This window comes from Elgaria multicarinata, chromosome 4 (genome assembly GCF_023053635.1).
Source record: "Elgaria multicarinata webbii isolate HBS135686 ecotype San Diego chromosome 4, rElgMul1.1.pri, whole genome shotgun sequence".
In the NCBI taxonomy this organism is placed as follows: Eukaryota; Metazoa; Chordata; class Lepidosauria; order Squamata; family Anguidae; genus Elgaria; species Elgaria multicarinata.
The window spans coordinates 42,333,314-42,355,354 of record NC_086174.1 but is presented as its reverse complement, the minus strand read 5'-3'; the positions used below and the strand labels follow the sequence as shown (position 1 = coordinate 42,355,354).

Here is a 22,041-nt window from a genome sequence, read left to right as displayed (position 1 = left end):
ACTGTTTTATTTCTGTTTCCCCACCTTCCTCTGTGCTTTCAAATTTAATATAAGCTGTTTTGTGGATCGCTGTAGTATCTGTATGGATGTAAAGTCAGTCTACATATGTATGCATACATATATATCCCCCCCATCTCTCTCTCTCTCTCTCTCTCTCTCTCTCTCTCACACACACACACACACACACACACACACACACCGTCTCTAGTAAAGTCTCCCCTCTCCTAAGCCACTAGAATGGTCCATACTCCCATTCAGAGTTGTTCTGAACTTTCCTTTCATTGTTATCTTGCCTCGATTTAGCTCAGCTAAGCTTCAGGCAGATTTCTAAGAGCAATCACTCCAGTCAAAATCTCAGATCCAAGCACCACCAAAAGTTTCAGCATGTGGGAATTTTGCTAAGTTGTATTTCTTTCACCTGTTCCTCCTCTTCCAAAAATCAATAAGAACATATGAACATAAAGAGAGGAGCCCTGCTTGATCAGACCAAGGGTCCAAATATCATCTAGCATTCTGTTCACACAGTGGCCAACCAGCTGCCCATAGGAAACCAACAAGCAGGACCTGAGTGCAACCATTATTTATAAACCATTATAAAGCAGTAGTGTAGATCCTGCCTTGCCTAGTGTCACTTCTCTACCTCCGCTTTTGTTGCCTGATATTTCCTCTTTCTTTCAGGGAGAGGAAAGAGGAAGTAAAAAAGGGCACGTCGTAGCCCATTCAGGGGCCATCTTTATTGCGCAGCTTCTCGTGCACACAGCAGGAGATAGCAGCAACTTCTGTCTTTAAAAATAATACAAACTTACCGGGTGCTTTTTTGGTCATGTGAAGAAGGCTAGAAGAGGGGCAGGAGGCGTGCGGGAGGCAGACAACATTGTGAGATGGACCTGTGAAAATCTGTGAGTGCCCAGTAATGAACATGCAATAAAATGCTCGTCTGATGATGCCCATAGCCATCAGGACTAGCAGCCATATGCAGTCTTTTCGGGTATGTGTTTTTATAGCAATACAGGAGCGAAGCCGGGTCCCTGAGTCTGAGAAAACTTCCAAGATAGTCATGGTCCTCAAGCAGGCCAGAGACCCAACTAAGATGGAGTCTTATAGTACCATCGCATTGATAAATGTCAATGCAAAAATATTTATAGCAGTGCTAGTGGCAAGACTCAACTCATTTATAACGTCCTATATAAAGCCAGATCAATCAGACTTTACGCCGGGTCAGAGCATTGCGGATTCTATAAAAAAAGTTATAAATATAGTTCCTTTCTGTCATACTACCAAACAACCAGCAGCACTCATATCCCTTGATGCCGTCAAAGCTTTTGACCAGGTTCAGTGGCGTTTTTTAAAGAAATTGTTAGAAGTTATGGGCTTTGGATTCAAGTTTAAACATATTATAAATCAATTGTACTCTGCCTCCACAGCTCTAATTGGTGTCAATGGGATTGACTCTCAGCCTATGCAACTTCCCGAGGCACTAAGCAGGGGTGCCTGTTGTCACCCCTTCTTTTTTCCATCATAATAGAAAGTTTAGCCTCTAAGATAAGAACAAATGAAGAAATCAAAGGTATATGCATTCAGGGAGTAGAGCATAAATTGAATATGTTCACGGATGACATGTTCCTCATGGTCAGTGATGTCTCTAAGGGCTTACTTCAGATACAATGTGAGCTGAATACTTTTAAGGCAGTAGCAGGACTAGAAATTAACACTGAAAAACCAACCCTTATGCTATTAAATGTCACCTGAGGTAACAAACTTTCTTTGCGAAAGAACCGGATTTAAACCATGCTTTGGAGGATTCCGCTATTTGGGGGTGAAGACCTTCTTCAGCTATTTAAAAGGGATTTTGGGCAACTGCACCACCAGATGATGCACGATCTTACTAAATGGAGCCAATTAAGCCTCACATGGCTAGGTAGAATAGCTGCTATTCTATGGCTCCGTTGCTTAAATTATTATTTCTTTATCAGGTTTTACCTATTAATATTCCGGCTAAGTGCTTTTCCAGATGGCAAGCCATGTTGGCCTGGTTTGTAAGTGGGGGTAACCATTCTCGTATCAACAAGCAAACATTATATAGGAAACGCTCCAAAGGCGTTTTGGCAATGCCTAATTTGCAGACATATTTTGAGGCTTTTCAGCTCAGGCAACTTATCACAATAATTAAATGTGAGACTGGAATTCCATGGGTGTACATGGAAGTGGTTCCCCCAACAACCTACGATATCTGCTCTCCCCTTTTTAAATCCTTCCTGGATGACCATTAAACAAATCTCCAATCCATTCACACTTTGCTATCTGGAAAAAATGGTCAACGTATCTTCCCCCATCAGAATCTCCAATGCTACCCTTCCTGGACCATCCTTTTATTAGACATGGAGATAAATATGCCCAGTTTGCGGGGTGGGAAAGGAAGGGTGTCTATCGCTTGAGAGACTTGATAGATAAGGGGCGAGTAATTAATGATAGTAAGCTAAAAGAAAAGTTAAATGGCATTAAACCTACCTGGTTCCAACTGTGGCAAGTGAGAACTCTTCTAAACTACAGGTTTGGCCAGGGAGTAGATCTTCGTCCCCTCACTGCCTTTGAACACTTATGTTTAGGTCCCAAGGGTTTAACCTCAGCGATTTATGATTTATTGCTAGATTTATGATTTATTGCTAGATAAGTGGGAGGCTCCTCCCTGGCACTGAAAAACCTATGGGACGCAGACCTACACATGCAAACAGAAGATGAAATGTGGACGCCAATATGGACAAACATGTGATGTTTTACTGTTTATTGCCAATTATATATGATGTAAGTGTTTGTAATGTTTTCAATGATTATTGCTATTTAGGATGTAAGTGCTGTTTGGACTTTGAATAGAAGGTTGATAAGTGGTTAATTCTATCGGGAGGGGGAGCGAGTGGATAGAATGTGAAGTGAATGCTGATTGGCTGGTGGTTCAAAGGTTTGGATTGGCAGTTAGCAGTGAGAGGGAGGAGTTAGGGGAAGAGCAGTTGAGAGTTGAGTGTGGAGAGAGGAAGTGAGAGTCTGGGTTGGTCTGTGAAAGGGGTTAGAGCAGAGTAGGAACAATGTCTTTTATTATTTGGGGAACAGAGTGAATGGTAGAGGATAGTGTAGGTTAGCGGGTAGCGTAGGTAGGGTTACATATGAAACTATTGAAACAAACAAGTAGTGTGACAAATGAAACCTCAAGCTTTGTAAACTGCGTAAACTTAATGTTAAATAAACATTATTCTGTTTCATAAAGTGGATTGGATCCTTGAAGTACCTGGGATAAGGTACAGTGTTCTATGGTGGCAGCAGGGACAGAAAAGGGTGACTAGAGAGTGCTGGGCTGGTGACTGTGAGGCCAAAAAGGGTCACTGAGTCACAGAGTCAGTGAGAAGCATTCTGATGATGGGCTCCCTGTTTGGGATCCTTTGATTATAGAGAGGAATAAAGGAGACCAAAGGGGGTATGTCACAAAACCCTCCACTTTGAACTCTTATCATCCCGTATTCAGGAGGCAGCCCTAAAGGTATTACTAAAGTGGCATAAAACTCCAATCCAACTTACATGCATAACAAGCTCTATTTCCTCATTGTACTGGAGAGTGTGCGATGAGAGGGGCTTCTTTTTGCACATGTGATGCGACCGTAAAGCCCTAAAGCAGTTTTAGGAACTAGATTTCAAGGTAATCTCAGAGGCCACAGGGCAGAGAATTCTGCCTGAACTGAGCTTGGCTTTGTTGTCCCTGCCGAATGTCTTAAATCCATCCCTCATCCACAAAGAACTCGTAGCTATGTTGCTTATGGCAGCGTGTTTGGAAATGTCTGAGTGTTGGAAAGACCTAAAGGGCCCCACGCTAAATGGCTGGAGAGCAAAAGTGTGGGACATAGCTCTTTCTGAAAAGCTAACGTATCATCGCAAGGTCTCATGGGGCCAACTGAGACATAATCCTTTTCATACAATATGGTCCGCGTTTGACAATTATGTCAATGGAACTGCTGGTAGATCCAGGCCTCTGTTTACTTAATTTCACTTCTGGCTACCCTAATTATTGAATCTTGATCAAAATTGGAATTGATAATGTATTCATACAATACAGACACTGTAAGGCTCTGCCCGAAATATTCTTGCAAGTATATATTTTCGTCATGAAGAAACAACCATCAATGTAACTTTATCTTCTTTTGAAATAAAGATATATTTTTTAAAAAAGTCTTATCCTCCATGAATTTGTCTAATCCCATTTTAAAGCCATCCAAATGGGAGGTTATCACCTCATGTTGTGGTAGCAAATTCCATGGTTTACCTATGCATTGCTTGAAGAAGTATTTCCTTTTATCTATCCTGAATGTCCCAGCATTCATCTTCATGGGATGACCCCATGGGCTTCTAGAATTATGAGATAGGGGGAGAAATGTCTCCCTATCCATTTTCTCCACGCTACACATAATTTTATACATCTCTATCACGTCTCCTCTCACTTGCTCTTTTTCAAAGCTAAACAGTCCCAGGCGTTGTAGCATTTCCTCATAGGGGAGCTGCTCCAACCCCTTAAGAACATAAGAAGTGTCCTGATGCTGGATCAGACCAAGGGTCCGTCTAGTCCACCACTCTTGATCACTGTTGGCACTTTTCTGCACTTTCCCCAAATCTACGATACACTTTTTTTTAGTACCATTACCTTTCAAATACAACAAAGCCCAAACAACCTGAAATCACACACATCAAACCTCACAAGCACAACATTGCAATTAGCCTAGAAATACTTTCGATAAAAATAACACAGTAGTTTGCAAAAGAGTGGCCATATGGGGATTTTGTGGTTCAGAACTACAGCTCACTTTTATAGACTTTTTTTTCAATTCCATCCATAGGAAATGATTCCATTTGAATTCCATTTGCCTTTAAGGTAATGAGTGGCGACATGCCCCAGCTCTTGCTAGTTTCATGCTACGCTGGGCTATTAATGGAAAGCATTAAACAATGACTTTTATTTCTCCCCACTTCTGAGCAAAATGTTCCTGGTTACTTCACCAGGAACAGAAGTAACTGAACATTAGTGATGTGCCTGCATGCCATGGAATTAATTCCAACAGAGCTGCTGGCACCGATGGGGCAAATAAGCTCATTAAAACAAAGGAAACCCATCCATTTTGCACAGATTCTGTTTCTACCTTTGATTAAAAGAATGCAGATATCACCATTGCATATTCAGCTGGTTTTATCCATGGGGATCTGCACTGAAACGGAGTTTGGAAAACTGCTTCACATGTTATGGCCTTCACATTCAGAAAGTGTTCCCATGCAGGAAAAGGCATTCCGCTTCTATATAGAAAAAGAGAACCCACATGGTTCCAATAGGCTCTGCTTGTATATTTGGAAATAAGCAGACCATACGTCCCCAGTGTTCTCTCTCATTCAAAGGAAACAAAACACTGTAGTATTGTCCCTGGCTGCCTCATCATGTAAGAGTGCTTAATAGGTGTGTGCACTAGTTTCAGAAATGAATGCTCAATTACATGAATGTATTCTCATTCGCTTCACAGCGGAACTCTTTCACAAACAGACTCAGGCCTTAGCTAGACCTACCTGATAGTCCGCGACAGAGGAGGGAAGATCTCGCATTGCGATTAACGCGAGATCCCTCCTCCGTTTACACGCGAGGCGTGATGACCTCAAAAAGAAAGGCGTTGCGCCCGCCATTTTTTAATTTTAAAGGAAGAGGAGCGCACGAACGCTCGTGCGCTAAAGGTAGGTGCTTTTTTTAAAAAATAATTTCATTTCCCTGCTCCCCCCACCCTATCCCTGATGGGCGCAGCTCCTGGCTTCGTGTGAGTAATCGCACGGAGCCGAGTCAAACTGCGGCAACGGGCCGCTCAGCCTGAGACTGTGGAAAAAGTGGGCCCAAAGAGGAGGGCTGTATCCCGGGGTAAGGGAGGGATGATCCCTCCCTGAACCTGGGATCCCCTGTGCGTCATGTGGACGCACAGGGACGATCCCGGGGTTCGCCCCACGATAAAGCCTGTTCTAGCTAAGGCCTCACACTCAAGAAAGAGATACAGACTAACCCACTATCTCATTCAGTCTTGATAGCCAAGGGGGACAGGAGATAGACAAACACAGATGATGACACCAAGCCAGGGCTGGCCCAGGATATTGTGCTACCTGAGGAGGACCAACAATGCCGCTCCCCTCCCCCCCACTAGATGACCTTGCTAAATGATCTTGCCAAATACTACTAGAAGCTCAAAGAAGGGCCGTCCCCTCTTGTTTTTCCTTTGTCGTATGGTATTCATAGATGTAGTTCCAATTAACTGTCATGGCAGACGGAAGTAGTTTTGATGGGCCAACCTGGGTGGAGCAGGCAGACGGAGCTTTCAGTAGGTGGAGTCAGTAGATTTGTGGTAGTGGTTTGGCAGGGTGGATGGCACTCATAGCACCTGCTCTTTCTGGAGGCATCATAATCTTTTGTTGCCAGGAAAAGGAAAAACAAACAAACAAACAGACAAAAACCTTTGGTGTAATACAAATGGTCCATTTATTTTGCTGAATTTATGTCCTGGCTGAGGAATAATCTGGTGATTTCACTGCAGCCTTACTTAACTTTGGCAAGGGTAAATAATAAACCTTGTTTCAGAGCAGTCACCTGTGAAGTTCTCAAATGTGAATATGTAGCCACAAGTCATCCATGTTTAATTTTTTTATTCTGGAACCAGATGCCTATGAAAAGTTAATTTGTGGTTCAGAACACTAGAGTGACATAATCTTGATATGCCTGTATTGCATAGATATGGTATCACACCTGCTGATTCTATGTTCATTAAACTGGAATGACTACAGTTCTATAGAGCTATGCACTCCCTTCTTCCTTAAGGAGTCATGTCCAGGGACAGTGCCGAAAGGTTTCGTTACCTTTGGATGAGAGAACCATGGAGAATTGTGGCATCTTTGGAATATTTCTTTGTTTACAAATATAGAAGTCAACCTTATAGGAATCAAGCTGACTCCTAAAAAGAGGCAGCAAAACCTCAGATTCCCAGGGAGTCTCTAGCTCTGTTCAGCCATTTGGTAGTCATGGGTACTGAATGTGTGAAGGGGCATCCAAAAATGCACCTACTTATCCCTGACCCCTAGAAGCTGATGCAAATGCTGACTATGACTCCCAGCCAATGCACAAACATCATTGGTCAGAAGGGGGACTAGGTGTGTACAGATGTACACGTGTAGGGCTCCCTCAATAGAAATGCAACGATTGGTTGATCGTTGTTCACATCCCTTTGAAGGCAGCCCTATGTTCATACATCCATATGTATGTAAAGTCCCCATCAGACTGGCACGGTCAGCTGGGCATGGGCAGCGCATGCGTCACCATATGGGAGCGGGGCTATCTGGGCACATTCTTTATGCATCTGGTACATACCAAACACCTGAACAGGGCTACTGCTTTCATCCCTCTCTGTTTTATAAAACCCAGTTTTATCTAACTTAACCTAAACTTATTTGTTCTCTGTCAGCCACTCTCAGAGTCCAAAGGTGCTTTCAGATGAGGGTTTTATGGTGCTGTCGCTCAGCCTCATTTACAAAGGTTTATGGACACCATCACTGTGTTTTCTTCCTGCTCATTCCTTCTTTCTCCTTAACACAGAAAATCTGTTAAGGAGAACAACTTCTGACTGCCAGCACTAGGAGCCCTCTGGGAGCACCCTGAACTGTGGATGATGAAGTCCCCTGTTCAAATGTTGATTCTGTTGGATGGACTCAAACAAGCTCCTACCTCGGTGCTTCCAAGTGGAGGGCTCCTATCAGTACTAATTTGAAGGCATTATGCAGCTATTCCATCGGATTTTCTGCAGTAACAGAACAGATGGAAGAAGTGGTAGGAAAACGTAGGAGGGTTTTCTCTCACCTGGAAGCACCTCACATTCAAAACTGTAAAATTGTCTCAACATGATTTCCCTGCTTCTCTCATAGCTGGAGGATGTCACATTTCCAAACTCCGCATGGGTGTTGCATTCCAGAAGTCTGGAAAGAGATTCCCGGCTATCAAGGAACATTGTTGTTCTTTTGTTAAAGTCACTCCCTGGCTACTCATCCATTGCCCAGTAATCAAGACAGACCAAACTCCCAGCAATACTCATGGTCACTAATTCAGATCAAAAATGTAAAACAATGCACTGAAAACTCTGCTCTAACATCTTAACCACCCCAATTTTGAATAAAAGAAGTTAAAAGAGATGGGTAATCTGTATTACTGGAATCACTTCAGTGTTTATGAGCTTTCATGGAGAACTCTTGGGAATAGTTTACCTGTTTCCCCTGATATTTTTCCAGCTTGTATTGATGGCTTTTTATTTTGATGGCATAGTTGCTTAGAGCTTGAGAAACCAGCTGCTGGACACACGCGTATGCCATATCTTTTATGGAATGAATATTGGATTTTGCATAACCTGATCATACATTCTCTCCAGCCCTATTCAGGAATTCAAAAAGGAATTAAAATTTGCCCTTTTTCCTCATCACATTTGTTTCTCTTCAATTTGTGGAGAGCAACAGTATGAAGAGCAGAGCCTCCGGGACTCATGGAGGCTCTCCACATGTCCCAGAAAGCTTGAAAATCTGTGTTCTGGCTTGTGTGGTCAGCCTCTGCGGATACAGGAGGCTCTCCTCTTCAGACTATCACCCTCTACAAGTTGAGGGCGACAAACGCGATGAGAGAGAGGAGCGGGGCTGGAGCACTCCTTCTCCTCATGAGTTGATATTAACCCCTTTTTGAATGCCTCGGTTGGGCTTCTCACTCTGCCATATTCACATGCACACCAGAGCAGGGCCAGCCCTACCATTAGGCAGAGTGAGATACTCGCTTCAGGCAGCAAATCTTAGGAGGCATCAGCAAGGCATTGGAAGAAAGGCCAATGTCCCATGCGGCCCTCTCTGTGCCCCTTAAGTTTATTTATTTATTTATTTATTTATTTATTACATTTTTATACCGCCCAATAGCCGAAGCTCTCTGGGCGGTTCACAAAAATTAAAACCACAGTAAAACACCCAACAGTTTAAAACACAATTACGAAATACAGTATAAAAAGCGCAACCAGGATAAAACCACACAGCAAAGTTGATATAGGATTAAAATACAGAGTTAAAACAGTAAAATTTAAATTTAAGTTAAAATTAAGTGTTAAAATACTGAGTGAATAAAAAGGTCTTCAGCTGGCGACGAAAGCAGTACAGTGTAGGCGCCAAGCGGACCTCTCTGGGGAGCTCGTTCCACAACCGGGGTGCCACAGCGGAGAAAGCCCTCCTCCTAGTAGCCACCTGCCTCACTTCCTTTGGCAGGGGCTCACGGAGAAGGCCCCCTGTAGATGATCTTAAGGTCCGGGTAGGTACATATGGGAGGAGGCGTTCCTTCAGATAACCTGGCCCCAAACCGTTTAGGGCTTTAAATGTTAATACCAGCACTTTGAATTGGGCCCGGACCTGGACTGGCAGCCAATGAAGTTGTAAAAGGACTGGCGTAATGTGATCTCGCCGGCCAGTTAGCCTGCTGCCTTCAGGTGCAGTGGAGGATAGGGATGTCTGAGGAAACTGTTTGGAGGTGGAGCTCTACAAGCTTCTATCAGTTCAGCCCCCACCCCCACCCAGACTTCAGCTCATCTTCTACTACCTGACCCGACTCGGTCCGCAGCAAGTCGTGCCAGGTAGCAGATTTTCCATATATTTTTTTATTTGCAGAAATAGACATTTGCGTAAATAGCCTGTGCAATCTGCATAATTTGCAAAAAAAAAAAAAATGCCACAACATACGCAAATATCTATTTCTGCAAATTAAAAAGAGTACGTAAAATGTCCCCAGAATTTGGGGGAACTGTGTGCCTCAGCTCACAAATGCAAGCTGGGGCAGGCACAAGACAGAAGTCCGAAAAGCACCCAAAGGGCTGAATTTCTTGGAGATGGACATTCTTATGGGAGGATGCTTTGCCATTGTCAGTGATGAAAAATGATTCATCTACCTAGGGGAGGACGCTGTCCCATTGTCAGTGATGAAAACCGATGAATCGGTTTTCATCACTGACAATGGGACAGCGTCCTCCCCTAGGAATGTCAACATTTGTTCATGGGATGGATGGGGCACGAACTTGTTTCAGGCAGCAAAATATCTTGGGCTGGCTTTGCCCCACAGAGCCAGTTTTGTTATATACTTCTACCATTTCCTTTCCTTGCAACATCCCTATGGGAACTGGCGATGACTGCACAAATTCCACATGCATTTGTACTTGAGCCTACTTTTCTAACCACACCTGACAAAGTGGTCGCACTGATTACTTCCACAATCCCAAGGCTGCTTCAAAAACATACTTTGAATCCTAGAGATTATTTTAATTCTGCTTCGGTCTACCCAAGATCACAGAGAGTACACAATACAGGGAAAGGATGAGTGTTCCATCGGAGGGAAGCGTGCATGTGATTATCACTCCTGAAGATGCATAGATGTGCATTTGACCGTAGAAATACTTTGAAGGAAAGTAGCAGAATCGTGTATAGAATGTTAACGTTAGCATAGGGCCTTGCAAGCAAATACCACAAGTATACAAGTACGGATGTAGTTCGGAGGGGAGGGGGAATGTTACCTTGGCAACACATAAATAAATTATTTCTCTTAAACGATGCTAGCAAAATAGTAAAGCTATCTTCAAAGAAGAGCATAGACAAATGGAACCTAGCTAAATGAAATGAAGCAACTACATCTTCCTATGGAGGTCAAAGGCAGCAGAGAGGAACAGCAAAGTAAGACAAATGTTGATATTTTTATCTTACGTATTAATTATGCATCCAGTGTCGGCGTCCCTTTTGTACTAGCAGTCTTTGTGCTCTTTCAAGAGTCAGCAAGATGAAAGACACTTTCTGCATAATATCTCAGGAAGCAAGGTAACCCTTATAATGAAATCCATTATTCCTGGGGCAATGAGTTGAATGAAGAGCTAAGGCTCAGATCCTCACCATGCAAACAAACAATAAATGTATCATTTGCAAAATGGGCATATCTAGACGGCAACTTCCCATATTTCTAGGTCAGTGGGGGAAATTTCCCTCGGATAAAGAGATACTGTTGTGGCTTCTAGTCAATCATTCCTTCATTAGGCTGATTGCTGGTTAATAGCCCAGAATGGTGGGTTGCTGTCATCAACAGGAGCTGTAATGAAATGGTTGCCTGACAGGTGAGAGATCAGTGTTGGAATGATATATCAAGAGTTTGGAGATGGTGAGACCCCTTTAGATGAGAGGAGTGTTTGTGTCTGTATGCATGTGTGCATATTTGAGAGGGGCGGCGAGAGAGACAGAGTGTAACAGAAAGCGTATAAGAGAGAGAAAGAAATATTAGCTCACAGGTGCTGTCTTGACATCTTCTTTGCCCCAGGGTGGCACTGGATCTGCGTGGTGTCGGTTAGATAATGCAGCCACAGAATCAAAGCCACCCAGGGGCAAAGAGCCAAAAATATGTGGCTGAAAAGTTGAGGACTTACCCCAAGTTTTCCAGCCAGAGCGAGGGCAGCCTGGCTCTTCCCCCCAGTCTGTTCTCACTCAGAAGCTGCTCCGGAGTCACTCAAGGGGCATTCCTGGAGGATGGCGACCCCTAATTGGTCGCCATCTGCCCGAGCAGAGGGAGGGGGGATGGCCAGCAAGCAGAATGGATGCCGAAATGCCTCGTGAGGAGAAGAGTTTATTTTCTTCCGCACAGCTGCCGCCTTCTCTTGCTATTTTTTTTATCCCTGCCAGCTGCCTCCTACAATATCTTCTTACTCCCTCAAGCTGCCACCGTCACCACTGCCTCCTCCTTCTACAATATTTTCTCCCCCACTCCCCCCAGATGCTGCTGCTGCCTCCTCCTCCTCCTCCTTGCCCTGTCTCAAGGTGGAAGGGGGCGGATGACAGCCATAAACCCTGCTCTTGCTCCGTGGCATGGGGATTATCAGGCACAACCCCACAGGAGCAAAAGTGTGGGATTTGGGGGAAATGTGTTGCCAACGCATCGCCATGAAGACACCCTCACAGTCTTTGGGAGAGGTGGCAGGGGGAGGTTTGTTTTTTTAAAAAAGAAACCAGGAATAGCTGTGAGTCTGCTGAAGGTGAAATCTCTGATGAGACTTAGTAGATCGCCTGCCTGGGAGGAAGCCTGTTTGCCTCCCCTTATGCTCCACTTTCATATAATACCATATTTTCCCTGCTTTAAAAGAACTTGCCAAAAGTGCTGTTTAAAAACAGAGGCAAAACTGGAGGGACACGACAACATCTGAAGAACATGCAAACAATCATGAGCAGGGAATAACAAGCACACAATAAATGTCTTGTGTAAAAAAGCTTCTGCAAAAAAGAGTATTTCCTTTCTAGTTTTTCTACTACATTACCTCTAGGTGGCGCTGTGCTATGGCAGAATAATGCAGTTACACAAGTACGAAAATACATTTTCTTTCCCTTTCAGAAATAATATTTCATTTCCCCCCTCTAAAATAAAAAAAACAGGAAAATGCTCTTAAAAAACAGAAGCGAAACTGAAGGTTCATGTTGTCATCTAAAGAACTTATAAACAATCATGAGTAAGGAATGATGAGAGCACAATAAATGCCTCATGTAGAAAAGCTCTCATTCGTAGGGCCTAACTATAGATGCTGTTAAATGAGTCTTTTAATTAAACATAAAGGTTTATTTGTTTTAAAATGCAAATTGTATCAGATGGGTAGTGGTGATAATTAATGGGATCAGAGGAGGGATGGGATCACAACAGGTTTGGGGGATTTCCACCCCATGCAAATACTAGCCATAAGACTACAGTACAGGAATAAATGGTTAAATTCCTTTTCCATGCTTAATTCTGATGCCATTCATTGTTAGATCACAGCTGATTAATTTGCATTTAAAAGAAACAGCAATAATAAACTGCTTTGCACATTATATGAAAGGACACATTGAACATCAACTGTAATTTGACCCTTGGTGGTTACCCCAAACCACAGTCCGTTTTCGGTCCATGGGAGATGTTCTTTCAAGAATTCCAGACAGCCATGAGTCAAAAGATGCAAAGAATGAAAAAGAAGGAGTAATGTCTCCTACCTGTCTGACACATCATGGAGAGGCCTGACCATCTTCTGCCAGACACCCAATCCTTTTCTGTTATCAAAGTGCCAGAGCTTCCTGCTCTGTTCCTTCCCAGTTTTGTTCTCGACAAGGACCAGGGAAACATCTCCAAGCAAGATGCCGTTGAGGAACCAAGACATCCGAAGCTACAAGGAAAGGATTTGCACAAAGCCAATTAAAACAGAGCACAAAGAAAGAGCACAACCAACAAACTCTCCAAAATGGGTCAAATTCTTCCTGGCCATCATTCTCTTTAAGGCAGAGGTGCAGATGCTCAGGCCTGGAGGTTCCATCCTGGAATTCCAGGGTACCCAGATGGCCACACCCACTTTTCCCAGTCCCCTCCCCTTTCCCTCCAATTGTTGTTGGTTTCTTGGCTTTAGTGCGTTCCCTCTCCCCCCCCCCCCGCCCCATTCTAAAAGGTTGAAATACAGCATGGTCATCCTGAAACGAACAGAATGTTGCCATGAAGAACCTCAATGGCGGGTGTTCCCTGTAGCGGCACCCGCCATCTGGAAAAGCCTCCCTCATGAAGTTCAGGGGGCGGAAAACATAAAACCCTTAATTGCCTCCTCAAACCACATTTTTTCACACGGGCTTTCCCTGGGCTGTAAGTGCTGCTGTTCCCCCTCCCCTTTGGTTTTAAATGGTATTTTTTAAACTTTTATATTGTGTTTTGATTTGCTATAGTTTATGGTTTTAATTTTGTAAACTGCCCAGAGAGCTTCGGCTATGGGGTGGTATATAAACGTAAATAATAACGATGATGATGATGATGATGATGATCTATTGGGCAGTATATAAAAATGGAATAAATTAATTAATAAGCGCTTGTTTGTCTTGCTCCAATGTGTCTTAGGGTCACGTCTCTTATTATATTTATTTGCTAAAACAATTTTATACACTACCCACTCAAGTTGTATCATGGTTTACAACATTAATATACAATAAAAACTAAAAACCACAATAAACCAACAACAACAACCCACCGCCAACAAAGGCAACAGAGAGCAGCAGCACAGCTAAAAACAAAACAGAGCAGGACAAAACAATAATTCATACCCAAAGGCCAACGGAGACAAAAATCTTTCCATTTTTCTGTGGAAGATCAGAGGCTGTTTGAACACCCCCCAGAAGGGAATTCCCTGTTCCTGGAGCCCCTAGCAAAAATGCCTTTTTCCTGGAAGAGGCTAATTTAGAGATGGAATCTGGAACAAAGATTCATTTGAAGATCTCAAGTGCTCAGGGCAGGGAGGTGTGGCATGGGAGGATATACCCTAAAACAAGCCATTTAGGCCTTTAAAGGTAAGAATTAACGCTTTGACTTGGCCCTAGAAACAAACTGGCAGTGCAAATGCTTCAGGACAGGTGATGCATGGGAACAGGTAAGCTGCTGCATTTTGCATTAGCTAAAGTTTCTGAACTGTCTTCATATGCAAACCCATGCAGAGTGCATTACAATCGTCTAATCTATTGGCGAGGGGCTGAGGAGTTTGGATCCAGGAGTCCGAAGTATGCTATGGCCTCCCAGATGCTATCTAGGGGCCACAGCATTGTTCCCTTACTGAATTTTTAGATCTTTACACTGTTGCTGGGTTTTACTTTGGTTTTACACAGTAATTTTAAACTTTTTGAAGTTTTATATTATGTTTTATCATATTGTATTTTACCATTTTAATTGTTGTGAACTGCCCCGAGAGCCTTGACTATTGGGCAGTATAGAAATGTAGGAAAGAAAGGAAAGGAACCTCTTGTGCAAGCACTTGAGTCATTGCTGACTCCTAGAGGGACGCCTGCTTTCGCTGACGTTTTCTTGGCAGACTTTGTAGCTGGGTGGTTTGCCATTGCCTTCCCCAGTCGCAGTTACCTTTCCCCCAGCTAGCTGGGTACTCATTTTACCGACCTCGGAAGGATGGAAGGCTGAGTCAACCTGAGCCGGCTGCCTGAGAACCAGCTTCCACTGGGATCGAATTCAGGCTGTGGGGAGAGTTTCTGCCGCTTACCACTCTGTGCCACACGAGGCTCTATAGAAATGTAATGAATGAATAATCTACAAGTTGCCAGGTCATGAATGACAGTGGCCAGGTCTATCTCCCAGCAGAGGGTGTAGCCAGCATATCAGCCAAAGGTGATAAAGGGCACTCCAGCCACACCTGCCATGTGAGAATCCAGTAACAGTGCTTGGCTCAGCAGGATCCCGAAGTTGCAAACCTGGTCAATAGAGGGATGTGACTCTGTCCAGAACAGCCATAGTCCCAGGCAGCCAGTCCACTGAATCCCCCACTATCAACTCCATCTCATCTGGACTGAGTTCATGTTTATTCACCTTCATACAGTGAACCACTGATTGCAGATGAGCATTCAAGGCTCCCACAGCCTCACCAGGATTTGGTGAGCATGCTGCTGACAATGATCTCCATATCCCCTGACAATCTCTCTCATGGGCTTCATGAAGATCAGCCTTTCCCAACCAGGTGCCCTCCAGATGTGTCAAACTACAACTCCCAGCTAGCCCCAATCAGCATGTTGGGTGTTGTAATCCAACACATTTGGAGGTCACCATATCAGGGAAGAGAGACATAGATGTTAAACAGCTTGGGAGGCAATATTGAACCTTGAAGGTATATTGGTGGCAAACCCAGATGTGGGAAATGCCCCCTAATTTACAGTACTGGAATGTTTTTATTTTCTTTTTCTATCCCCCCATTTTTTTTCTTTTAGCAACCACTTTGCCACTTGTTTTTGCTGCCTCGAGGTCTCATTCTGGGAGTCCTATTAATTCATGCCACGAGGGCATTTTTAGCACAGCAATTATTTATTTATTTATTTATTTTATTACATTTATATACCGCCCCCCAGCCGAAGCTCTCTGGGCGGTTTACAACAAATTATGCAACAAATAAGCAAATTATGCTTATTTCCATTGCTGCAACCATGCTCAGTAAGTATCTAGTACTGATATTGCTCTTCTCCCAGTCCCATCTGACTTTCCATTACACAATTTAGCTGTTGGTCAGGTTTCTTTCCTTCCCTTCCCTTCCCAAGATCACTTTCTTCACCTACAGGCCAGGTGTGAAATCTCTAGCATATGCCGTTTATTACTTTGACAGACTTGTCAGCTCAGTTCTACCTTAAGTGCACATCCTCCTATAAAAAGTACAGCGCTAATACTTGCATGATCCAAAATAGCAAGAATCCCCATCTCCCTTTAGACACGGCCTAATAGATACAAGTTAAAATTGACAGCTTTTTCAGTAATGAACTCTTTTATATTCAGCTAGCAGCAGAGATGAGCTGAAAGTTGCAATAAGAGGGTGTTGCCTGCAATTACACCATCATCCCCCTTGATATTTCATTCAAAAATTAGTTTTTTCCTCTTCTCTGCAGGTGATTATAGACTTTCCAATTATGATCCATTGGTATTTGGATTTTTATTAATTAAAGTGCCATAGCCTGAAGAGATCCCAAGGTTTAGTCTAACAGTCCCTCTGTGATCCTTTTTTCCCCTGTATACAGAATTATTTCACCGTTTAGAACTTCCTTGATCTCACTGTTAAGAATTTTTTAAAAATGCAGTTTGGGCAAGGCTCAATATTAGTGTATTGTTAACATTGCCTGTTCTAATATGAATAGGTTAAAAATGACTAAATCTCAGCTAAAGAAAAGCACTATGTGGAAAAAAAATTTTTTTTTGAAGGCACAAATTTATGCAGTCCCAAGCCTAAAAACAAGAGAATATTGAGGAAAGCGATTTACATTTAATAACGAATTCTTTGGTGTCAAGTACACGATCAGAGAACATTTTTTAAAAATGTCCTCCTTATTTGTTATTATTTCAGTTAGAACTCCAAAGGAGCTATACAAGCTGCTGAATCCAATTTGGGGATAGGGATCAGTACTTTGTACAGCTCCTTTAGAGTTCTGACTGAAACCCAGAGTGGATTCACCACTCCACTGACATCGGAGCCCCCAGCCCCCAATGCTTGTTACCCTATGGTTGCTACATCCCCCTCCCCCTCCAGCAGCCTTCAGTAAGGCACTGACTGTCACGATATATCCTGGCATCCTACTGGGACTAAAACAGGGGTGGGCAACTTGTGGCCCTCCAGATTTTTTGGGTTACACCTCCCAGCATTCCTTAGTATTGGCTATACTGGCTAGGGCTGAGGGAAATTGTAGGCCAAAACATCTGGAGGGCCACATGTTGCCAATCTCCTGATTAAACGAATGCATGGATGCAGCAGTAAGCTTCTCCCCTGAACTACGCGTGTGCATTAAAAGACGTGTACAGAGCCCCACACGTACAGCTTATTCACGGCAGGTCTCTACACCTGTTCTTATTCATGTGCGTAGATTGGGGGAGGAGCTTGCTGTTGCAGTTCCATTGCCATCTGCCCTCATGCAGTCATTTAGCCATTTTATAACACAAGAAAACCACTTACACCCAAAGCTTTATAAAACTACAAGGCCATCCTGAAATGACATGATGCAACGAATGGAGCTGTTGAAGGCAATTTCTCCTGATTCTCCATGATTCAGACACATGTTAGATGGTGCAACACGTACTCCTGGAATCCGTCACATGGAAAAAGGTGAAAATCACACTTTGGCAGTAGCAGCGGTAGGACTCCAAGAATAATGGAGGGTCTTACTAAACATGACACATATAACCAAACCAAAGCAGCCTCCTGCCTCTCCCCCCCCCCCCAGCAAAAGCCACAGGGGAGGGGAATGATTTGGGGTAATCAGAGTAGTTAATGTTCATTGTTTTTAACTTTTGTAAACTACCCAGAGAGCATTGGCTATGGGGTGGTATATAAATGTAATAAAATAAATAAATAAATAGTTCACTGTCCAATCTTCGGAGTTGAGCAATGAAAAGGTTAGCACCTCATCCTCCTGCCTATAGTATGTAGTGCGAAGTTTGGCCATAATTCAACATACATTTTAGTACTTAAATCCACCTTCAATGCCTTGATGGGCTGTAAAATGGTGGGAGATCAATAATAATAATAATAATAATAATAATAATAATAATAATAATAATAATAATAATTTCAGCATTCACCTCATTTATTTTAAAACTATGATTTCTAAAAGTGTGAGATAGACTAAGAAGCCACAAACATTTGTGAAGGGAGGCTGGATCTCATAGTTGCCTGTTTTTGTTCTTTTAATAGTGCCAGAAAGTAGAGAGATGCAACATAGGAGGCTGCATGCCCCTCAGATTATACTTGCTGACTCTACTGAAGGCAAATGATGCCAATTTCCTTTTGTTCTTTGCTTTTGGGCTTCATCTGCTCATCGTCCTGCCTACTACCAAATGAACCCAGTGTGGCAACGGGAGGAAGGCAGAAGAGATCAACCTGCACAACCGAATGGGGACATTTTTCTCCTCGTTCTCTGACAGACCATGAACTGACAACCTGAGACATACTGGACAAGGATTCAGCATGTATTTTCTCGCTGCCGCCACCTGCCCAGCTCTGCCTAAGGGAGGAAATGCAGGGAGACCAGAAACCCCAGCCCTTTCACTGATAAGCCAGAAAGGGTCAGCTGATTCAAAAGCATCCTTTTCTGACTTGCTCTCCAATCTGAAGATAATAGGAAATCTACTTTTCTTGGCTACAGGCCACCTTTGCCTCTGTCTTGACATTGACAAGAGGCCCATGGGGCAAAGTGGCACCATAGAATGCTCTCAGGGCCAAACTAAATGTTCCTTTATGCTAGGGTGACCATATGCAAAGGAGGGCAGGGCTCCTGTAACTTTAACAGTTTTAGAAGAAAAGGTAATTTCAGCAGGTGTCATTTGTATGCATGCAGCACTTGGTGAAATTCCCTCTTCATCACAACAGTTAAAGCTGCAGGAGCTATACTAAAGTGACTAGATACAAAAGAGGGCAGGGCTCCTGCAGCTTTAATTGTTGTGATGAAGAGGGGATTTCACTAGGTGTTGCATGCATACAAATACGTGAAATTCTCTTTTCTAAGCAACTCTTAAAGATACGGGAGCCCTGTCTTCCTTTCCATATGGTCACCCTACTTTATGCAAGCCCCAATTTGGATCAGGACGATGGTGCTTTGGGAGAGGAGGGTTTACACTTTTTCCTCACCCATTTTTGTCCCAACAAGGAACATTTAGCTTTGCCATAAGTGAGCAACATGCTCTGAAAAAAGGGCAAGATCGGGCTGAAGCCTTTTATGCCTCTAGGCCAGAGGTGAGCAACTTTTCACCTACAACTGCCATTGTACGTCAAAACTTTGGGGGGCGGAAGTTGCCTACCCTGCTCTAGTGCCAACCCCACTCTTCCAGGCCCCACTCCTTCCTTGAAGAGTACAAGCCCTTAAAGGGACAGGAACCTAGAATCCCTGCTCCTCTCAGACAGTTTCAGATAAGCTTTTTGACTGCACTGAAGGACCAACCAGGGGATGTGGGTCATAGAATCATAGAATAGTAGAATTGGAAGGGGCCTACGAGACCATTGAGTCCAACCCCCTGCTCAATGCAGGAATCCACCCTAAAGCATACCTGACTGAAAGTTGTCCAGTTGCCTCTTGAATGCCTCTAGTGTGGGAGAGCCCACAACCTCCCTAGGTAACTGGTTCCATTGTTGTACTGCTCTAACAGCCAGAAAGTTTTTCCTGATGTCCAGCCGGAATCTGACTTCCTGTAACTTGAGCCCGTTATTCCGTGTCCTGCACTCTGGGAAGATCGAGAAGAGATTCTGGCCCTCCTCTGTGTGACAACCCTTTAAGTATTTGAAGAGTGCTATCACGTCTTCCCTCAATCTTATCTTCTCCAGGCTAAACATGCCCAGTTGTTTCCTTCCTGGTCTGGAGGACTCCCGTTTCTCAGGCTGTGTGTGTGTGTGAGTACAGACTCCTGCGATTCCAGTTCAGGGGTGCCTGACTCAAGGGCCTCTGATCCAATAGCTGCAGTTCTCTTGCCCAGGCAGCTGGTTGGCCACTGTATGAACAGAATGCTGGACTAGATGGACAGCAGGGCTCTTCTTATGTATGCTCTTATGATGCTTGGGCCTAGGTTGGTTTCCAGTGCCACTGGTCTGATAGATCTGGCTGCCCCCTCCTCTGAGTTGGAGTCAGAGCCCAGCCTGCTGCTCAGGGTGAGGGTCCTGGCAGCCTGGGCCTCGACTGCACAGAGGCAACAGAGAGGGCCTTCTCTGCTTTGGCACCCTGGCTGTGGAATGAGCTCCCCAGAGAGATTGGCCTGGCACCTACATTATATTCTTTTCATCTCCAAGTGAAGATCTTTTTATTCTCCCAGTATTTTAACAGTTTATTATCTTAGTCTTTTAACTTTACTGTTTTAAATCTGTATTTTAAATTTGTATTTTAATTCTGTATAAATCTGTGTATTGTTGCTCGGTTTTGCCCTGGTTGTGCTTTCATATTGTATTTTTATATTGTTTTTTTATACTGTTGTTTGTTTTATACTTTGAATTGTGCATCATAGTTTTAATTTTTGTGAACCGCCCAAAGAGCTTCGGCTATTGGGCGAAAAGAAATACAATAAATAAACAAATAAATAAGATCAGAAAACCCTGATGCAGCACCCTCAGCCCGTCTCTCGAGGCTTGTTACCAAACATATTAGACGGAGAGCTAAAGCATTTGGTAAATTGGAATGGATGCTTTAGTTTGCACACATGTCAGCTGCTTGGATGGAAGGAATTATTGGCATCATACATGGGAGCTCAGCATATCCACAAAGAGCAAAACACAGACTGTAATGAACTGGCTCAGATTGAATTAGCTGGCTTGCTGCCTGAATGAATGTCTTTGGCTTTTAGTTCTCAGTTCCTAATCTCTGCAGGAGGACATTCCAAGGCCTTTCGCACCTGCTGAAGTGAACGAGAGCAGGCAATGATCTGGATGCCCCACGCCACGATGGTCCGATGAGAATGGTGTTCATTTTGCAGATGAGATTGTCAGCGATGGCAGATGGCACTCTCCATACGATGGAGACTTAAACAGACTCACGGCATGTTTTAAAGGATCTGAAACTTGGTGCTATTGTTTCTGGGTTTCCCCCCAACCACAAACCTCTCCCTTGATAGGAATTTTCAGTAGGTTAGCCAGAAGCCAGAAACACAATTAAGAATGTAATCAACCATCCCAGGCTGATACCGTCTCATCACTGCTTTGAAAGCTGAACTGATTCGCTAAATAGGATGTAGAATGAATTAGGAGAACTATCCATTGATTGGGTCCAAGCTTAAAATAAATCACACTCAGGCATAACTACAGCAGCACCAATGCCCATATTGAACTGTGATTACCTCCCTGGGCAGCCTACCAGCTTCCTATAGAAATTGTATAGTGTAGGTTAGAGAGTTCATTTCCAGAGCATGCAGGAATCATTAAGACTTGCATGCAAGTTGTTGGCTTCATAGGAGTAGAAGGAAGAAGGATATAAACTATCACTGGGCATTCCATATCCTTGGGATACAGTTTGGATCTATTTATATCTGTGATTCTGCTATTCTCCTCCCCTCCCCCACTGGGAATACTCCTGCATGAATGTTTTCCATTCTCTGGATCACAGTAAGAGCCAATGCTCTACTTTAATGATACCGGAGCTTTTCAGGGCTAAATACTGGTTGGGAAACTAACAGTAACCTTGGATGCATATATTATATCTCCATCCATCAGATACCATTGGCACAGTTAATCCTAAAGTACAGGATGGGAATATGCAACAGTTAAAGTCAGCAACAAAAGTGGTTCATAGAGTTTACCGGATTAGAGCTGCCACCTGGACAGTTTTTCAACCTTCCTCGCTGGAGTCCTCCCACTTGGCCTGAAATGCTTTCTAGCTGAGGCTTAGTCTTAGGCTATGCATAACTTGAACCCTGCACTCCTGTGTGATTAACATATGCAAACGCGCCAT

General features: G+C 43.5%; 1 protein-coding gene across 1 annotated transcript in view; it reads right to left on the bottom strand.

Moving 5' to 3' along the window:
- ALK (ALK receptor tyrosine kinase) overlaps positions 1-22,041 on the bottom strand; it is a 710,717-nt gene that overhangs the window by 95,986 nt on the left and 592,690 nt on the right. Inside the window, exon 10 of the mRNA XM_063125395.1 lies at positions 13,108-13,277. Coding sequence (XP_062981465.1) covers positions 13,108-13,277 — 170 coding nt within the window. The remainder of the gene's footprint in view (positions 1-13,107; positions 13,278-22,041) is intronic.